Source organism: Podarcis liolepis (genome assembly GCF_965112155.1).
Source record: "Podarcis liolepis genome assembly, chromosome: 10".
Classification (NCBI taxonomy): domain Eukaryota; kingdom Metazoa; phylum Chordata; class Lepidosauria; order Squamata; family Lacertidae; genus Podarcis; species Podarcis liolepis.
The window spans coordinates 61,815,768-61,834,089 of NC_139562.1; the positions used below are offsets into that span (position 1 = coordinate 61,815,768).

General features: G+C 42.0%; 1 protein-coding gene across 5 annotated transcripts in view; it reads right to left on the bottom strand.

Moving 5' to 3' along the window:
- BRD1 (bromodomain containing 1) overlaps nt 1-18,240 on the bottom strand; it is a 44,294-nt gene extending 26,054 nt beyond the window's left edge. For 4 of the 5 annotated variants that reach the window (XM_083463356.1, XM_083463355.1, XM_083463354.1 and 1 more), the window contains exons 1-6: nt 17,798-18,227; nt 8,013-9,390; nt 4,258-4,414; nt 3,837-3,968; nt 2,468-2,596; nt 980-1,292 (exon numbers count right to left, since the gene is read on the bottom strand). In XM_083463356.1, coding sequence (XP_083319482.1) covers nt 980-1,292; nt 2,468-2,596; nt 3,837-3,968; nt 4,258-4,414; nt 8,013-9,376 — 2,095 coding nt within the window. In that variant the 5' untranslated portion in view covers nt 9,377-9,390; nt 17,798-18,227. Of the gene's footprint in view, nt 1-979; nt 1,293-2,467; nt 2,597-3,836; nt 3,969-4,257; nt 4,415-8,012; nt 9,391-17,797 lie in introns of all 5 variants that reach the window. The other variant, XR_014516581.1, reaches the window with a different exon arrangement.
- Nucleotides 18,241-18,322: the final 82 nt, after the last annotated feature.

Consider the following 18,322-nt stretch of genomic DNA (forward strand, 5'->3'; position numbering starts at 1 on the left):
GTAGAAACAGGAAGCTGTGGCAAAGGCAAATAGTACATGTTCTAGAAATTCACTATAAACTGGAAGACAAACATAAGAGGCACTGTCAGTTAATCTGTGGAAGGAATCCAGAATGAAATGAGGAAAATCCATTCACCCCTAGTTTAACCTCCCATGTTAAAATATTTTGCCTTTTTTCTACTCTAAATTATTTTTTATTTTGCTTTATTATGCTCTTCTAAGTTTTTTTTTTTTACTGTCCAACACTTTTTTCCTATTGCAACACCTACATTCCAGAAGCAGAGTCCACAAAACATGCAAATAAACAATAGGATTTCAGTATTTACTTTCCTAAGAGCAGTCCTCCTGCTTCACATCACAAAATGATCTTTAATCGCGGAGATGCAAATAATTTGTGATAGGGCTGTCTACATTACAGCAGTCCCCACGATGCCACAAGTGCAGGAAACCCTTGCCATATCCCTAAAGCGCCTCACTTTGGTACCAATTGCATATACTGCTAAGCCATGAAGCTTCATTTATCGAACCACACTGCATACGCTGCCTAACTTCACTCCTTTGTTCCTGGGAATGAAGCGGCTAACCAAATCACAAAGGTCCTAGCTTTTGTGTTTCGAACCTGAGATCATGTTGTTGTTGTTTTAATGGCTAAGCCAACAACCATCATTTAAAGCTGGCTATAAATTGTGGCTTGTACTTAACATTACATGCTGGGTTTGGATATAACATCAAACTTTCCACTTCATAGATTCTTTCCACTTGTGAAAGAAGAGGAGTGACATAGGAATGCTTGGGTTGCACACAGCTCATGCACAGTAGATTTTAATAAACCACATTTCGGGGCTTAGTGCTATAGGCAAAGATGAGCTTTGTGTGAGAAACACACCTTGTTTAAAAGGCTTCAAGAATTCTGAACAAGAATTGACCCACTCAATAACCTGAAAATATTATATCAGCGTTCATTCTGATGCGTCCTTACCATCTTCCCAGGTAAAAGGTGGAGGAGATTCAAGTTTAGGCCGTTCAGGTAAGTGCATTCCAGTTTCGTTATTATACCCAATTGCCTCCGCATCTCTTCTAGCTTGTCGCAGAACAATACCTCCTTGATCTCTTAACCGCACAGCAGCTCTATAGAATATTGTATCTTTTGCATTGTATTTCATACAGTTTTCAATGATAAGGTTAAAATCTTCTTCAAACTCGTTGAGATTTTTATAAGCTTGGGCATCCAACCGTTTTCTCATAGTAGAAAAATCCATGGGATGTTTAATATGATCCAAATAATCTGGAACCTGCAAGTATATTTTTTAAGAAAATATATATATATATTCTTTGCTCTTTGATTGAAGCAGAAATATAAATATTAACAGAAAGCAAAAATTACTTAATTTCTTCCTAAAAATATTAACTCAGTGAAATACATAGAAATGTATAAATGTGTACGTTTGTGACCTTGATAATTTGAAGCTTTGTACTTTCCAAACTTCTGTTCCCTTAATCTACTTTTAAAGGCAGCCTTTATTTTAAAGTGACCTGGGCGCAGACAAATTAATTTTAATATTTAAGCTAGAAAATAATCTAAAGTACTCTTCTGAGATTTGTATGATTAAATGCTATCACCTGCTTTAAGAATCAAATATTAGGGCTGGATTGAACTAAACAGTTGCACTAGCAGGAGCAGAAATCCTTGCACCAACAGATACTGGATTCCTCCTTTAATGTTTAATTTTAACAAAATAATTATTTTTATATTTATGCTTTCACAAAGTCTAGAAAATGAAGGTATTAACATTTTATTGTTTGCAAATTAAAGCATTTTATCCTTCATGTGCAAGTCTGGTGATACCAGGTTCCACATCCTGCAGTGTATTTCCATGCTGATGGCAGAGGGGGACTTTTCTCCTCTGGCAACTCCCTCAATCTCTATGCTGAGTGCAGAGGAGAAATGGAGTGATCTGTCCATCCTCAGCCAGGTTACTCACTCACCTGCATGAAATTCCATAGTCAAAATAAAAAATTCCTTCCAGTAGCACCTTAAAGACCAACTAAGTTAGTTCTTGGTATGAGCTTTCGTGTGCATGCACACTTCTTCAGATACACACTTCCATTTCATGCGGCTCAATGTGGTGCCTTCCATGGTTCCAGTAGTAGATAGGTAGCCGTGTTGGTCTGCCATAGTCAAAATAAAAAATTCCTTCCAGTAGCACCTTAAAGACCAACTAAGTTAGTTCTTGGTATGAGCTTTCGTGTGCATGCACACTTCTTCAGATACACATGCACACGAAAGCTCATACCAAGAACTAACTTAGTTGGTCTTTAAGGTGCTACTGGAAGGAATTTTTTATTTTGACTATGGCAGACCAACACGGCTACCTATCTACTAATGAAATTCCATGACACCTATGACTACCAAGCTAGCGCTTCAATACAAAACTGATCAACTGTATCAGAAATATTAAAGTTTCACCTCTTTAAGATTCACTGGTTGAGCAAATATGCGAGCAGAATCCTTTTCCTGTAGTTGGTCTAGAACTGACCGTAGTAGTACAGTAAATGGAGTTAGCTGAAGTTCCATGGCAACCTGTTCCACTTTGATCTATGCAATGGAAGACAAACAGAGCCCATTTCATTCATGGATACGATTGCAGACTGCAAGTGTGAAAAATTGAATTTATCAATCCTAAGCAACTGTATACAGAAATAAATTCCAACATGTTTAATGGTGCTTACTCACAAAGTAAGTGTACACAGGACTGCAGCTTAAATGTGATGTATGTTCAATGTGCAATAACACAGGAAAAAATTTATTTGCCTATATCTGGCAATGTTTACAGCTTAATTACAAAACCCCGTGTGCTTTTGGCAATACAACTAACATAGAGCCATGGGTAACATTAAAGAGTATACCAATGAAAACACGACACATAATCATGGTGCTCTTTCAAAGTCTGGAGCCTTCCCAGTTACCCCACGCTACCAAGGTGCTCTAAGGCTGTTCCACGTTGCCTTGAAACATGCACAAAGAATACCTACAGAGAAAGTAAGGGATCTTGAGACTAAGTCCTATTAGGAAAGGTTGAAGGAGCTGGGTATATTTAGCTTGGAGAAGAGACTTTAAAAAAATGGCACGATAGCCGTAGTCAAATATTTGAAGATGGCCATTACATAAGTAACAGCAAATTTGTCTTTTGTTGCTCTAATAGGCAGGACCCAAAAACAATGGGTTCAAATTACAAAGCGGGGGGGACGGGGGACGGGACAGAATTAATCTAAACATTAGGAAACAACTTTCTGACAATGCAAACTGCTTGACAGTAGAACAAAGAGTCTTGGCAGGTAGACTCTCATTCATTAAAGTGTTTCAACGCTGGATGGCCAGCCATCTGGGATGCAGCGCTAGGTTTGCTAGGCAATCTTTGGGGTACCTTCCAATTCTATGAGCAAGCACAGTACAAATGCATGAGATCTCTGATCCCCAAAGCTCTAAGATTGGGAAGAGGGTAGGATTCATGCACATTCACTTTGTGGGCGTCCAAAGTGTTTCAGAAATGGAGCATGACACGCTTAAAAAAACCCTGGAGATTAGAATTTGAAAAAGGGGTTCTTCCTGACATTTCACTGTGCTTCGGAGATGTCCTCCACATAGTGTGATGTCAGATACAAGGGGATCCCACCCCTCACTCATTATGAGAAGAGCAGGTTTCTGGTAACCATAAATTCTGGCGGCTACCAAGGCCACCCAAGATTTGTGGGTCCCCGAGTATGTATCCTTTGAATCAATCCTGACTCGGCAACGTTTCCCTTCAAAATCCTAATAAAAGAAATTACTCATATACCTGTTCTCTTTTTAACTTTTCTCGTTTTCGTATAAGTTCTATCAGCAGCCGTGCTCTCTCCAGATCATGACGGAGCCTTTGCCAGTACTTCAACTTCTCCTTTAAGGCTTGTGTTTCTTCATCATCTTCCCTCTTACGAAAGAAAAGTAGTAGTTTCTATGTTATTCTGCTCTTAACTCTACAGCTAACAGTGGCTTCTAGCAAGCATTTCAAGAATAATTTTGAGTCCAGCTAGCCTGTGAAGTTACTTACAATTCCAGGTATACTATTTTTCTCTGATAGAACAAAGATAGGAATTAAAATCTCATCTTCATTTTCACTTAATACACAATTATACTGTTCCTAGCTACCTATGCCATATATTATCAACTCAAATCACATGAGCAGTTTAATTATGCTGGAAATTACGGAAGATACATACCTGTTGTGTGTTTCTTTGTGACTGCAAACTAGACTGCAGTCTTCTCAATAAAGGGACACCATTTCTGGACAACCTTTTAAGTAACCAGTAACTATGTACTCTTTCAACAAATTGCTTCTTTCGCTGAATAGCCACCTGATTCATAATTTTATTTAATCTAAAGCATAGGGGGGAAACAAACATATTAATTTTTGTAACTCAGCGCTGCATATTTTGATTAAGAAAGAAAATGGAATACTTCTGAATCGGAAATGTTGTTTTGAAATGATACCAACATTTACATGGGCTGGTGTAAAAAGAACTTCAGGAAAGCCAGGTGTCCCCCCCCCCCTTTATTTTGGATGACACACCTATGTTACATCGCAAACTTGTTTTGGAATTCCCCTAGATTTCAAAAGTTTTACCATGTACTGGGGGTAAGGGACTGCTCTCCAAGAAACACTAACTGAAAATTCTTTTAGGTACTTAGAGATAGTCACACTTTTAGTACCAGGGTATTATAAACAGTTACATAAATCTTACAAACCTGAAATAGCTAGAATGTTATTTTCACCTGTTATTTCCTTGTGGAATGTTTCACAATAAAGACCAAAAAAGAAAAGAAAGAGCCTGAACTACATACATACCCTAAGACATACCTTTGACAAATCAATACATATTCATTGAATTCCTTTCTTTGATTAAATTATTTAACAGTTTTGCTACTGAAGTTATGTAGTGAAGCCTGGGAAGCAAGTTTACAAGACTTATAGTACCACATGTCCAAACACATACCTGTTAAGTCACATTTGACTGTGTAATACTAAAAAAAGAATCAACTCTCTTTCAATTAACCTGGTTGCCTAGAGATAATTCTCAACTGATATAAGATCCAGGCAAGTTGCCATTTACAAGTTTGATGATGTATCAGACTGCTATATTTCTATTACTATGCCAGCTGTGTTTGCTTCATCTAAGTACCAACAGGTGCATCTTATTTCCACTAGTTTTTTCTTCTTCATGGCATGCCAATCTGGATAATAGGGGATTGCATTAGGAATGTTGAGACAGAAATAACCTTCTAGTAATTAGCCAAAATATTTTTTTGGGAAAACAAATTTACAGATGAGTGCTAAAACTGTTATTAGAAACAATTCTCCTTACACTTCTGCATGTAACTTCACTAATTTTATTCAAGGGATATATGAAGGTATTAGAACCGCATATAGCATCCAAAGAACTGCACATGCACATATACAAAGTGGTTTTTTTGGCCACCCATCCTAATGTAACCCTCACTCTCTCTCTCCAAGTGCCTATTCCACTGCTCCTGAAGGTTGGGAACCATCAAGAGTAAATTTAAATTCAGAATTAGGAGCTATAAATCAAAAGCAAGATTGGCAACCCTCCCAACCTCCCTGAATACAATCAGACTTGGATCTGGGCCATAGGTCTGTATATGTAATTATTTCATAGGCAGTAGTACACTATTAAAAGCACAGGGGAAAGGGAAATATTTAACACTTCCTACCATCAGATAAAATACCGAGATTAGATCAAATAGTCTGCCCGGTAGTTTTCTGGGTTGAGGCAAATATGTCCCAAGATATTACACCTGTTAGGGTTGCCTTTAAGAATCAATTTCTCAAAATAAACAAAGTCAATATATGAAATAGTAGAAGTATGCAACACCCAACCTTCCATTTCCAGTGTGGGTATCACATCACACACAGTAAGTACCCTGGGCTCCTCTGGGGACGAAGGCAGGATATACAGTGGTGCCCCGCAAGACGAATGCCTCGCAAGACGAAAAACTCGCTAGACGAAAGAGTTTTCCATTTTTTGAGTCGTTCCGCAAGACGAATTTCCCTATGGGCTTGCTTCGCAAGATGAAACGTCTTGCGAGTTCTTGCGAGTTTGTTTCCTTTTTCTTAAAGCCGCTAAGCCGTTAATAGCCGCTAAGCGCCGCTAATAGCCGTGCTTCGCAAGACGAAAAAACCGCAAGACGAAGAGACTCGCGGAATGGATTAATTTCGTCTTGCGAGGCACAATTGTAATTTTAAAATATAAAGAAGCAATATGTAGACAATAAGGTTACTTTCTAAAATTAATGAGTTCCATGAAATTATTTAAATATATACATGATGTTTTGTGTTTAACCCCTCTGAATGTTTAGAGGTTGACACCATCATACAAACAGGAAGTCACTCTTGAATAGCCCCCCGATTCACAAACCCAACTCCACTAACATAGCATAGCTGGAAAAAAACAGGGAACCCCAGAAAATAAAATAAATTCTAACTGCTAATTGAGGATGTAGGACAGGGGTAGGCAACCCCTTTTTCAGGGCTGCATTTCAGTGGTGGACAGAAACAGAGATGATGATGATGGGTAGAACTAGAAACATTGACTAGATCAATGTGAGAATCAAGACCATTCTGTTCAAGTCTACTCAGAAGAAAGTCTCATGGGACTGTGAAAGGGTTGCTCTCAAATAAGCATACAGGGGATTTTTTGTGTTCTTTTTAGAACAACAGATTAATAGCTGTTGTTTTGGAAAGCAAGTAAAAGTAATTCTTTCGATGGGTCACACAAACAGCAAAAGCCTATCCATTTGTTCTCAGACATCCATTTCCTCAAGCCATACAAGCAGGGGAATTTATTTTCTTTAGAGAAACAAACATAAATTTAAATTAAGCGAAATACTGCCACTTGCAGTTGCTCCGAAGCTACATAAGGAGGGGAAGAACACTTTGAAAAACAAAGAAGAGTAAGTAGGAAATGTATGAGCAGAGAAGAAATGTTGATGGGATGGGGCAGCTTCAAGAAACACTGAAGGCTGAATAAAATGAGGTCAAAGGCTACAGACCGTCCACCTGTGATCTAGGCAAATAATTTAAAGGTTTCCTGTTCAATTTACTGTATTTTTCGCCCTATAGGACGCACTTTTCCCCCTTCAAAAATGAAGGGGGAATGTGTGTGCGTCCTATGGGGCGAATACAGGCTTCACGCAGCTCTCCACAAGCTGTGGGAGCCTGCGCCGGAGAGTTGCCTGCATGCTGAAGCCTGGGCGCGCTGAGCTCAGCACGCCCAGACTTCACGCAGCTCTCCGCAAGGCGTGGGAGCCCGGCGCTGGGCTCCCGCGGCTTGTGGAGAGTTGCCTGCATGCTGAAGCCTGGGCGCGCTGAGCTCAGCACGCCCAGACTTCACGCAGCTCTCCGCAAGGCGTGGGAGCCCGGCGCTGGGCTCCCGCGGCTTGTGGAGTTGCCTGCATGCTGAAGCCTGGGTGCGCTGAGCTCAGCGCGCCCAGGCTTCGCGCAGTTCTGCACAAAGCGCGGGAGCCCGGTGCTGGGCTCCCGCGGCTTGCGGAGAGTTGCCTGTTCTGGGGGCTGGGGTCGGGGGGAAGCTTGGGCTTCCCCCACCCCAGCCCCGCACCTGGGTGAAAAATAATTCCCCCCCTTTATTCCCCCCCCAAAAAAACTAGGTGCGCCTTATGGGGCGGTGCGTCCTATAGAGCGAAAAATACGGTAAGTGAACTCAAACCACAGCAATGATGACTCTGAAAGCTATCCTCACTCTTCTACAAAAACATTAAGTTACTGAGTAAGAAGATTAAAAAAATTCTATTAACTTGTTTGTCAAATAGTGCCATAAAGTATTGCAGGTTTCATTCCCTATCAATAAGCTGACAACTAAAAGAAAATTAAAATAAAGCAAATTTATCTTTAACGTACCATTAAGGTAAATAAAGCATTGACTTTTAATGTTTTTCTTACCTCTGAGGAGGGATACACGGAGCAGATACTGCAGGCATAACTGTACAGGGTTCAGCCGGTGTCTTCTTTGACTTTTTAGCCTTTTTTCTGACCTTTGATGTGGACCTTGTTTTGGCAGAGCCCTCTTTTCTATAGAGGCCATTTTTCATTTCAGCTTCTCCATAAATGTTCAGAGGTCTCCGAATGGAACCTGGTGGTGTATGTACATCACAATATGCAGTCTTTTTTACTGAGAATGTCGTGCCACTACCAGTTAATTCTTTCACTGGTTCCATTTTCATATACAAACCAGCTTTTTGAGCACACGTAACATGGAATGCTGTGTAGCAGTTTGCTTTGTGGCACTGAATACAGGCACCAACACCTTTCTGTTTACAGAGGTAGCATGTTAACTTCCATCGGGCAGGGGGAATGTTCTTAACTCCATCTATTGGCTCAATAAAAACTGTATTGGCAAATCCAACTTCCGGAATCCAAAGAGCACAAACAACATGTCCCCATCGATCATCATCTGTCTTTTTAAAGGCACCTCCTTTGTTTGGACACAGTACACAGTCTACAGGCCGTGAACGGGACTGTAGACACTGTCTGCAGAGCCACTGGCCCTCAGGTATATATGGCACCCCATAACACTCCTGATGCACTGCTAAGTTACACATATCACAAAAAAGAATTACATTGCTGTTCTGACACTCTCCATCCATGCAAATACAACAAACTGCATCTTCATCAATTAAAGACTGATGCTCACCCTGTTTTTGAGTCTCACAATAAGATTCTTTCTCAAAACGGTCCATAAGAAATTCAAACATGTTTTGCGATACAACCGAGAATCCATCACTCTTTCGCTTTTCATTGATTATTTCTAGCCACGCATAATCTTCTTCATCCATATCATACTCCACTTCATTATCAAGTTCTTCCGAAGACTTTTCAATAAATTTATAGTACGATGGAGGCCTCCGGGGTGCAGAAGGTGGACTGTACTCAACAATATGCACTTTGGGTTCTGGAAGAGTACTTGCTGTAGACGGGATGCCATGCGCACTCGGAGACGTTTCATTTTTCTTTTTAACTTTGTTGTTTCTATGCCTCTTTGTTCTCAGAAAGATTGGTGGCCTTTCGCTATTTTCTTTATTGCTGTTGCATTCACTTAATTCTTGGGCTGTAAGATCATCTTCTAATATAATTTCCAGGGGTTCAAAGATACTGATCCTGTGCAATCGCCCTTCAATTTCTATTTCTACCATCCTTTGAGCCTGGGCATAGGTCAAAGTTTCTCTAGTAGGGGAGTGTTTAATACTGCATGGAGAAGAAGAGTGTCTTGCTGAAGATACTCGATGACATCTTCCTTTCCTCCTCATTTGGTACTGATTACCTAAAATTAGAAGCATGATTGTAAGATGAAATTGTATATTTTAATATGAAAACAGGAAAGACAAACGGAGAAACATTTTTTTTACCTACTAGGTGGTTTCTATGATAAAAATTAAATGTAGTATCTTGAAGGCATTTAAAAACTATGAAACAAAATACTTTCATAAGACCACAGTAAGAACTCCACACATTTTTGTAATTTAAGAAAACTCTTAACAATTCATTTTATAAAACATCCCTGCAGTTAAACAGATGTGTGTGCTGTCATTAAGTCAGCCTTCCCCACCCTTAGCTACCCAGATGTTGTTGTACTACAACTCCCATCATCCCTGACTACTGGCCACAATGGCTAGAAGTGATGAAGATTGTAGTTTAACAGTATCTGAAGAAACAGAGGTATAGTGTGATCTAGTAGCATGATATATTTACTGGTTTGCTGGTCACTGGAATTCAAAATGAGTTGGATCCAGAGAACTGTCAGAGAAAATCTGCTTGTACAATAGGGCTTTCCTGACTACTACAACCACCCCGAAGCTGCTCCTGAGGGTTGAGAGCCCTTGTCTAATGACTTGGGATGAGAAACAGGGAGTTGCAGCAGGGCAGGTATATTCAGAATAATTCGGCAAGGTTTCAGAAGCATTTTTCTACTCACACAAGACACAAACAAGCCCATTTCTTAACAATAAATAGTAGTTTTTCCACTTATTATTATTATTCCATTTATGTGTTGCATTTTTTGCCTCGGGCAGGAAGTCATTTCTTAAAAACACATAAAACGTTAAAACCAGAAATGAAAAGAAAAACGTTAAAATATCCCATCCACTCTAAAAGGCTATATACTGTTAAAAGTCAAAGGCCTGGTTGAAGAGGAATGTTTTCACCTGAAACCTGAAGCTATTTAGTGATGGCAACATAAAAGCCTCCCTGGTGACAGCATTGCTTAAATCCTATGCACGCTTACTTGGGAGTAAGGGACATTGAAGTCGATGTAAATATTGCGCTGATAAAAATGCATGCATAACACATTTTGCCTGATATTAAATAAAAGGGGGAAAAGACTAACAGCATGTAATATGCAGTACATTCATTAGTAACTTGAACAGATGATCGGTGAGCCTGTCTACAGTCCAGTTCACATGTCATTTTAAAACATAGTTTAAAATAAACTATGGTATAAAGCAAGCACGTCCAACAGGTAGATCATGATCTACTGGTAGATCACTGAATGTCTGTGGTAGATCACAGGTAGATCACTGTCTCCCCCCAAAGAAACTCAACAAGTTTGACTGCCCTAAAAAAGCTCATCATTTTTGCCCTGCTCCCCCCCAAAAACGGGCCTTCCCCCTTCCTAAAAAAAAAAGCTCATAAACTTTGACCTGAACCCCTCAAAAAGGGGTAGATCACTGCCAGTTTTTAACTCTGTGAGTAGATCGCAGTCTCTTGGGAATTGGCCTGGTATTAAGTGATCAAACAATGTGTTGGAGCATGTTGATTGAAATACTGTGCTTTGTTTTTGCCTTCAGCACTCTGGAGAAGAAATTGGAGGGTGGCTTCAAGTTACTTACAAACCAGTGGTTGTCATTTGCCCGAACTCGCAAACACACCACACAGTGTAAGCCAAAAACAAATATTTGCATACTGCTCATTAAGGCTGCCCTTTCAACACCGTGATATATCACCAGCTAAACAATGCAATGTAGCAATATATCACAATGTCTGAAATAAGTATGGAGCTATGTAGAGGCATTGGATGGCTTCACGGTTTTTCCTACATTGTGATTTTTGCACAGCACACAAACACACACATCACAGTTTGTAAAATATTGCAAGGTAAAAAATTATGAAACTGGTATCACAATATGGACTTCAAACAGGTTTTGGACGATATATATCGCCCAGCCCTAACACACATCATGATTCATGATATATTGCCCGGTTAAAAATTATGAAACCAGTATCATTACATGGACTTCAAAACTGTTTTGGATGATATATCGCCCAGCCATACTGCTCATGGCTTGTGTGGGAGCAGGGAACAAACCATTACTTCTGGTTCATGCATAATGGAAAGCTAGCTTCTGGTTTGCTTTCCTGCAGCTAAGGACTGGCAGAAGCAAAGGGAGAACAAAGCACTTGTGCTTTCAGAAGTGTGCAGAATGTGAACCAGTCCTTCAAGCAATAGCAAGCTTTGAATGCAGATTTGTTTATTGGAGAGATTAATGATTCATTGGGCATGCCACTTCCTACTTTCACTATATATATTTGAAATAGTGAGCCACTCCTTAATTCACGTTCAAACAACTATCCATCAGTCACAGGTGTAACACAGCATAGCATAAACTAAAACAAGTACACTTCACTGACACCAGAGTCCTATGCACAGGCAGAAAAAAACCTTCTGCTTGTACGGATTGGGGCTGCCAATCTTTGCAGCATTTCACAGCATGAAGAATCCTGAAGGGTCCTGTGACTTCCAAAAGCAAGGAGGCAGAATGGAGAAAAGTGTGTGTGTGTGTGTGTGTGTGTGTGTGTGTATGTGTGTGTTTGAATGACAGAGTGAGAGATAGTACACTTGCAATGAAAGGAGCTAGGAAGCTCCAATGCATTTGCAGAATACTGTGCATAGCCTTTTGGATCAAACACTTTAACATTATTTGGAAAGTTTATTTTGCACTTATTTGTTTTATTTAGATGGATTATCCTGAAGACAGATATTGAATTACCGTATTTTTCGCTCTTTAGGACGCACTTTTTCCCCTTCAAAAATGAAGGGGAAATGTGTGTGCGTCCTATGACGCGAATGCAGGCTTTTGCTGAAGCCTGGAGAGCAAGAGGGGTCGGTGCGCACCGACCCCTCTCGCTCTCCAGGCTTCAGGAAGCTATCCGCAAGCCTTCGGAGTGCGGTGGGAGTTCCCGCCGGGCTCTGAAGGCTTATGGATAGCAGCCTGAAGCCCGGGGAGCACAGTGCCAACTCCCACTGCGCTCCCTGGGCTTCAGGCAGCTATCTGCAAACCTTCGGAGCACTTCTTGGCTTCTGCCAAAGCCGCACGCAGCCTCTCCCGGCTGGAGAGGTTGTGCGTGGCTAAGGAGGAATGGATGGATCCATCCAGGATGGATCCCGCTGGCTGTCTTGGCTTCTTTGCTCTTTGGGGCTAGGGGGGAATTTTTTTTTCTTTATTCCCCCCCCCCTAAAAACTAGGTGCACCCTATGGTCCAGTGCACCCTATGGAGCGAAAAATGCGGTATACCAGAGCTTGAAATTTTGGTGCAAGGAACGGAATGGTACCAGTAAAATACAGCCTGTAAATGAAGGCATCTAAGGCTATCATTGGAGAGGTGATAGCTATACAATACAATGTTCCATCAGGTAATCCCTGGGGCCTCCCACCACCACCAGCGCAAAAGAAAGAAAATAAAAATCCACCACCTTGTTTCTAATACAGGATGTCTTGAAATATTTTTTAAATGGACCTCTGCAAAAATGGCTCAAAGAAATGTGAAGTGAGCATCAGATGCTGATTTCTATGAAGGATTTGTTACAGCAACTAACTGACAGATGTCAACAAATACTTAACACTTTTTTATTCTCCTTAGCTCCACAGTATTGAGGATTGCATTCTACTCTTCTATCAAGCAAAATGAGCCTCTAATTATGAAAAAAGGACTTGCACAAGGTCTTTCATGCAGTGGTTCCTCACAGACTCCTTCTGACAGCAACCCACAGAACTCTGCAAAGCCAAGTAACATGGGATTGCACATGGAGGGCTACAGTGAGAAAGGAGTCTCTCCCCACACCAACTGTGATTTTAGGGGTAAGGAAACAACTCTGTTGCACAAGTACCCTAATTTTTCTCATGGTCTGGATCTAAGCCAGCACGTGAAATCCACAGAATTAAATCCATAGTTGAATTTGTAGATATTTTTGTTCAACTACAATATATACATAATTCATGTTTGTGACCTCTATTACTTTCAACAAAGATTGTTTTCATAATGTTCTTATTTTTCTTATGTGGAATAGGAACCATTTTACCTGATGTTATAGGATTTCACTTGTGTTTATGGTTGTGTAGCTTTTAATACATACTGTCTGGAAATTATACAGAGGATGGTATATTTTGTGTACGTATCTCTTTTACTTGCCTCTGAGAAAGGACAGTTTTCATAATGAAATATAGCAACACTTTCAGGTTCTGGGTTAAAGCAGACACTGATACAATTTGTAGTTATGAACCAGCAAATGTTGTGATGCAGTGTAAATGAGCCCATAAAAAAATCATTTGGAGAAAACTTGGAGGAACATAATTATGACTGATATGCTTGGGAAGAAGTGGGACATTGGTTCCTTCCCCTTTAGTGAATTGCTTGACTTGCTCATCAGCAGAAAAATGATATTTGAATGGCTCTGTCTTGTAATAGGGTCAGAAATTTGCTGGGAAATGCTGATGTTTAATACAGTACAGTACACAAATGCAAGTACGAGGCAGCACCTGTGAGGGATCCAATGTGCTTCTAATGGGGAACAGGGCAAGAGAGAAAAAGAAGAGTTATGTTGTAAAAATTCACATGCCAAAATGTGAAAGAAAGGAAATACAGTGAGTTGATTTCAAAAACGAAAGGAACAAAATCACACCTTGGCCATTTCTGTGAACTTTCCTGTTTACAAACAGTGTAGGCAAATTTTATTGTTCTGTATACAGCAATTATTTTTCATTCAATAAATAAACTCTGTCAAACTATCTGTTGAACAAGTATTCAGTTAAGGCAGATTTTCCAGATGTTTTGATTACAACTCCCATCAGACCCAGCCAGCATGGCCAACGGTCCAAACTATCTGGAGGACAAAAGGTTGGAGAAGACTGTCTCACAGCATCAGATTCTCTCCCCAAGGCACCAACCTTCACTGCCACAGGATCAATTTTACTCTTTCTATCAGGAACAAAGCAAGACTATGACTACTAGACAATAAAACAAAGTATTATCTGGATAGCCTCAGTGCTATTTTCCAGACTAAACTACAGCACAGTCAACAATGAATTAGCTGCTTTGAACATGGACCACAGTAAGTGGTCAACTTGTTTTAATCAGTAAAAAACTGTGGCTAGCCTTGATCATTTTGAGCCATACAACCATTCAACGTTACTAAGGAAAGCTTTGCTCCCCGAGGATTAGAATAATTTCATGCAGTTAGTAAAAGCATATTAAATTAAATATAATTTTTTCAACCATTATCTAAGTTCACTCAATTCCTCTGAGAGGTTTGATAAAAAGCTAATTATTTCATTTCAGTAAGTGCACAAGAGGGTGTGCATCAAGTGCGCTGAAGGGCCTATGCCACCTACACAAGATCACATATGCCTACTCCAGACTGTATTTAATTTTAATTGCCCACATCACCGATAGCTCATGTGCATTCACGTATTCACCTTAAAAAGCATGGGAAGTAAAAATCCTTTGTATGTACACGTACACAGAATCCCCCAAATGAACAGGGCAATGGTCCTGTATTTCCATGTCCTCCAGCTCAGTATATGAAAACTCAGTGAACTAGGCTGTTATGGGAAATATTGGTCTGTGTACAACTCTCATATCCACAATATAGTCAAGGAAAATGAGTTTGTGGTTTGGGAAGCACTCATCTGCGAGTGGGGTGTAGCAGGACAGAAATACTATAGGTATCCCTTGCCTTTGCTGATGCTACAACCACAACAGGAAGGTCCACGCACCCAGATGACAAGTATGCAAATGGAGTTAAAGTTGTAAAGGGTTACTAGTATTTGGTAATCTTGAGCAAAGCACCCTATCTCCCTTCCTCCCACTGTTCCCCCATGGACTACAAAGCTAGAACAGACACTTAAAGGAATGAATGCCTAAAAAAAAACTTGCTCAGACATTTTATGGACACAGGCCCCAAGTCCTGCACGCCTTCACATGCAGAATGATTCTTAGGTCACAATCTTTTTTGTGTTATTACCCAATAACTGGTTGTGTTTGTGGTTTATTTGAGCTTAGACTGTCGTAATTTCTAAAGCTTCTTATACAGCCTTATAGAAAGAACTGAAGCACAAAACAAAATAGTATTTATAAAGTTATCACTAAAAAACTTAGCTTTGATATATTACTTTAGAAAACTGTGCAGACTGCAAAACATGTTATCAGAAAGCAATTCAACAGGCAACAGCTGCTTTTTTAAAAAAGTAGTAATAGAAGACTACTGGATAGTAATCATGATTTTCTCTTCCAGTAACCGCAGCTGTTAGTAAGAAAAGAATAGGGTAGCTGTGCAATGATATCTGAAGACATAAAACAAGCAACACTCAACAAATGTCTGCACTGGGGAAACATTTTACACATATTCATGGATGATGCATGGCACCAACTCTATTTGAAACATTTGTGTCAATGCCCTCCCTTCAAATGACAGTTCTCCCACTTCCCCATGTTACAGAGGATGAATATTCCTTATTTTCAAATTGTGTTGACATTTTCCCCACAATAAGCACTTTTGGGAAGTGCAAATATTCCCACTAAATCTTTAATCACAAATACTGAGGGGTAAGAAAGAGGAGCAGAAGCTACATGAACTTTGTGAAATTGCAGTGTTTTAATAGCTAGTTCATCAAGTGAACACCCAAATGCAAGAGGCATCTATACAAACCTTCACCAAAATTGGCACTCTTATGAAACAGCCACTCAGACCTGTTCTGGTAGCTTGCAACTCATCTCCCACCTCCCCCGCTTTTTTTTTACTGATTCCAGACTGAACTGCATCAAATCCAATGTCACATTTCAATTTTTGTAACAGAAAGAGGGCTATGTTTGTGTGTGTACACAATGGGGAGCATTTCTAAGCTTTTTATAGAGAGCTATTGCGACATAATCCTATGGCTTTCCATTTCAATGGGATTTACCCATTACATTGAATCAGAATGAATCCTTGGAGAGCCAACTGACTTAACAACGTTGTGAGGTAGGCCACTACTCTCATTTTATAATTGGTGAACTGATGAGAAAGACAGAAATGGATCTCGCATCCAGACATTTTTAGATCCAAGCAAACTTTTTAAATACCCAAGCTGTGTTTACAGTACTATTTGACAGCCATAATTCATTTCAAAATCTCAAACATCATATAAATGAAAACTGAACTAAAACTGGAAGAAATTATCATGCCAAACTACAACTGTTTCCCCATGGATTTTAAAAAGGAAAACCATGGGAAAAGGAAGAACCATGCAAGTTATTCTGAGAGCGTATTCCTCTATCATAAACTAGATAAAATCTAGTTCAGAGATAATGAATTCCGCGTCTAGAAGAATGACAGAAAGAAATGCTTACCGTATGTGCAAACAACTATCTCAATGCAGCCCTGTTTAGAGAAGTTTTAAATGTTTGATATTTTACTGTGTTTTTAATATTCTGTTGGGAGCTGCCCAGAGTGGCTGGGGAAACCCAGATAGATGGGTGGGGTATAAATCATCATCATCAACAACATTTCTCGAAGTTCAGCAACAGCCAAAGCGTCTTAAAAGTGACATTTTATCACCAGACCACACAGCCAAAATAAAGCCTTCCTCAAGAAGCATACCGTCTGCGAGGCTTGCTTCTACTATAGTACTATAGTCAGGGTTTACCCTATCTGCAGTTCCCTTGGGAACGCAAAATAATAAATCACACGTCCATTTGCGGAGCGTCTTACATCATCTCTTGTTACAGAAAGGAAGACGAAAGCCTCCTCCAACTGCATGCCGACGAGTTAAAAGGCCCTGGTCCCTGGGAGGTAACGCTCCTCTTACAAACTGCGGAACCCGGTGCGCTGAATCCGGCCGGGCCAGCTCCCAGCTGGGAGTTACAACAGAAAGGCGAGGGGGAAGGTGGGGAAAGTCGCGCTTCGCCCCGAAAACGAAAGCGAACTCCCCAGGAAGTAACCCTTTCCTCCCCGACGGGAACGAGGCGAAACAGGAAGACTCGATCGGTTTTGCGGGAGGCGCGAGCCACCCTCCCTCTTCCCAATCCAACCCCCGCTCCTCGGTTTCGCGGAATGGTTGCGCCCTGCACGAGATTCCCGTACAACCCCCCCCGCCGCCGCCCACCCCCTTCCCCGAACGTCGCCTTCCCCCCCCGCCCGGCCGCGACATCAACAACAGCGGGCGCCCCTCCCGCTGGCGCGCCGATGGTTCCTTCCCCTCCCCCACCGCCCCTCCCCTCTCGCCGAGTGGTTCCTCCCACGCCAGGCCCGGCGCCTTATCCTTTGCGAGGCCCTACCTCTCCCCGCCGGGCCCGCCTCGCTTTTCCTGTCCCCACCCGGGACAATGCTCGGGCCGCAAACATGGCGCCCGCCCGCCCGTGAGGTGGGTGGTGGCGCGCGGGGGTGGGGAGTCGCCGTTTGACGGGCCGCGGGCGCTCACCTGAGGGAGCTGGCCGACCCCTCCCTTGGCTGCGAGACTCCGGGGCTAATGGCGGCCTCCCTCAGCTTGCTAACGCCGAGCGGCTGTGAGGAGACTGAGGGAGGGGCCTCGTCGTCCGCGCTGTCCCGGCCGCCTTGGGGCTCCCGGTAGCGGCGGCGGCGGCGGTTGCTGTCTCCGGCTGCCGCGACGCATTCGGGGGCGGAGGGCCGGCTGCGGGTTGGTCGCCGAGGCTCCCGTGGCCGAGAACCTTCCCCTCCTCCTCCTCCTCCCCCCTTCGGCACAAACAATGCGGCGGCTTCACCACAGCGCTCGCGCCGGCGGGGGAGGGGAGGGAGGGAGGCGGGGGAGGAGCAGCAGCAGCAGCGGGACGCGAGGGCGCCAGGCACCTCCCAGCCCCGCGGACGACGACGACGCGCGTTCTGGGGGCGGGGCCACGGAGGCTCCGCCCGCCGCCGTCTTCGTCATCCGCCCGCCGCCAACCAATCCTCGCGAGGTGGGCGGGGCCGCGCGTCGGGTTTGTTAAGA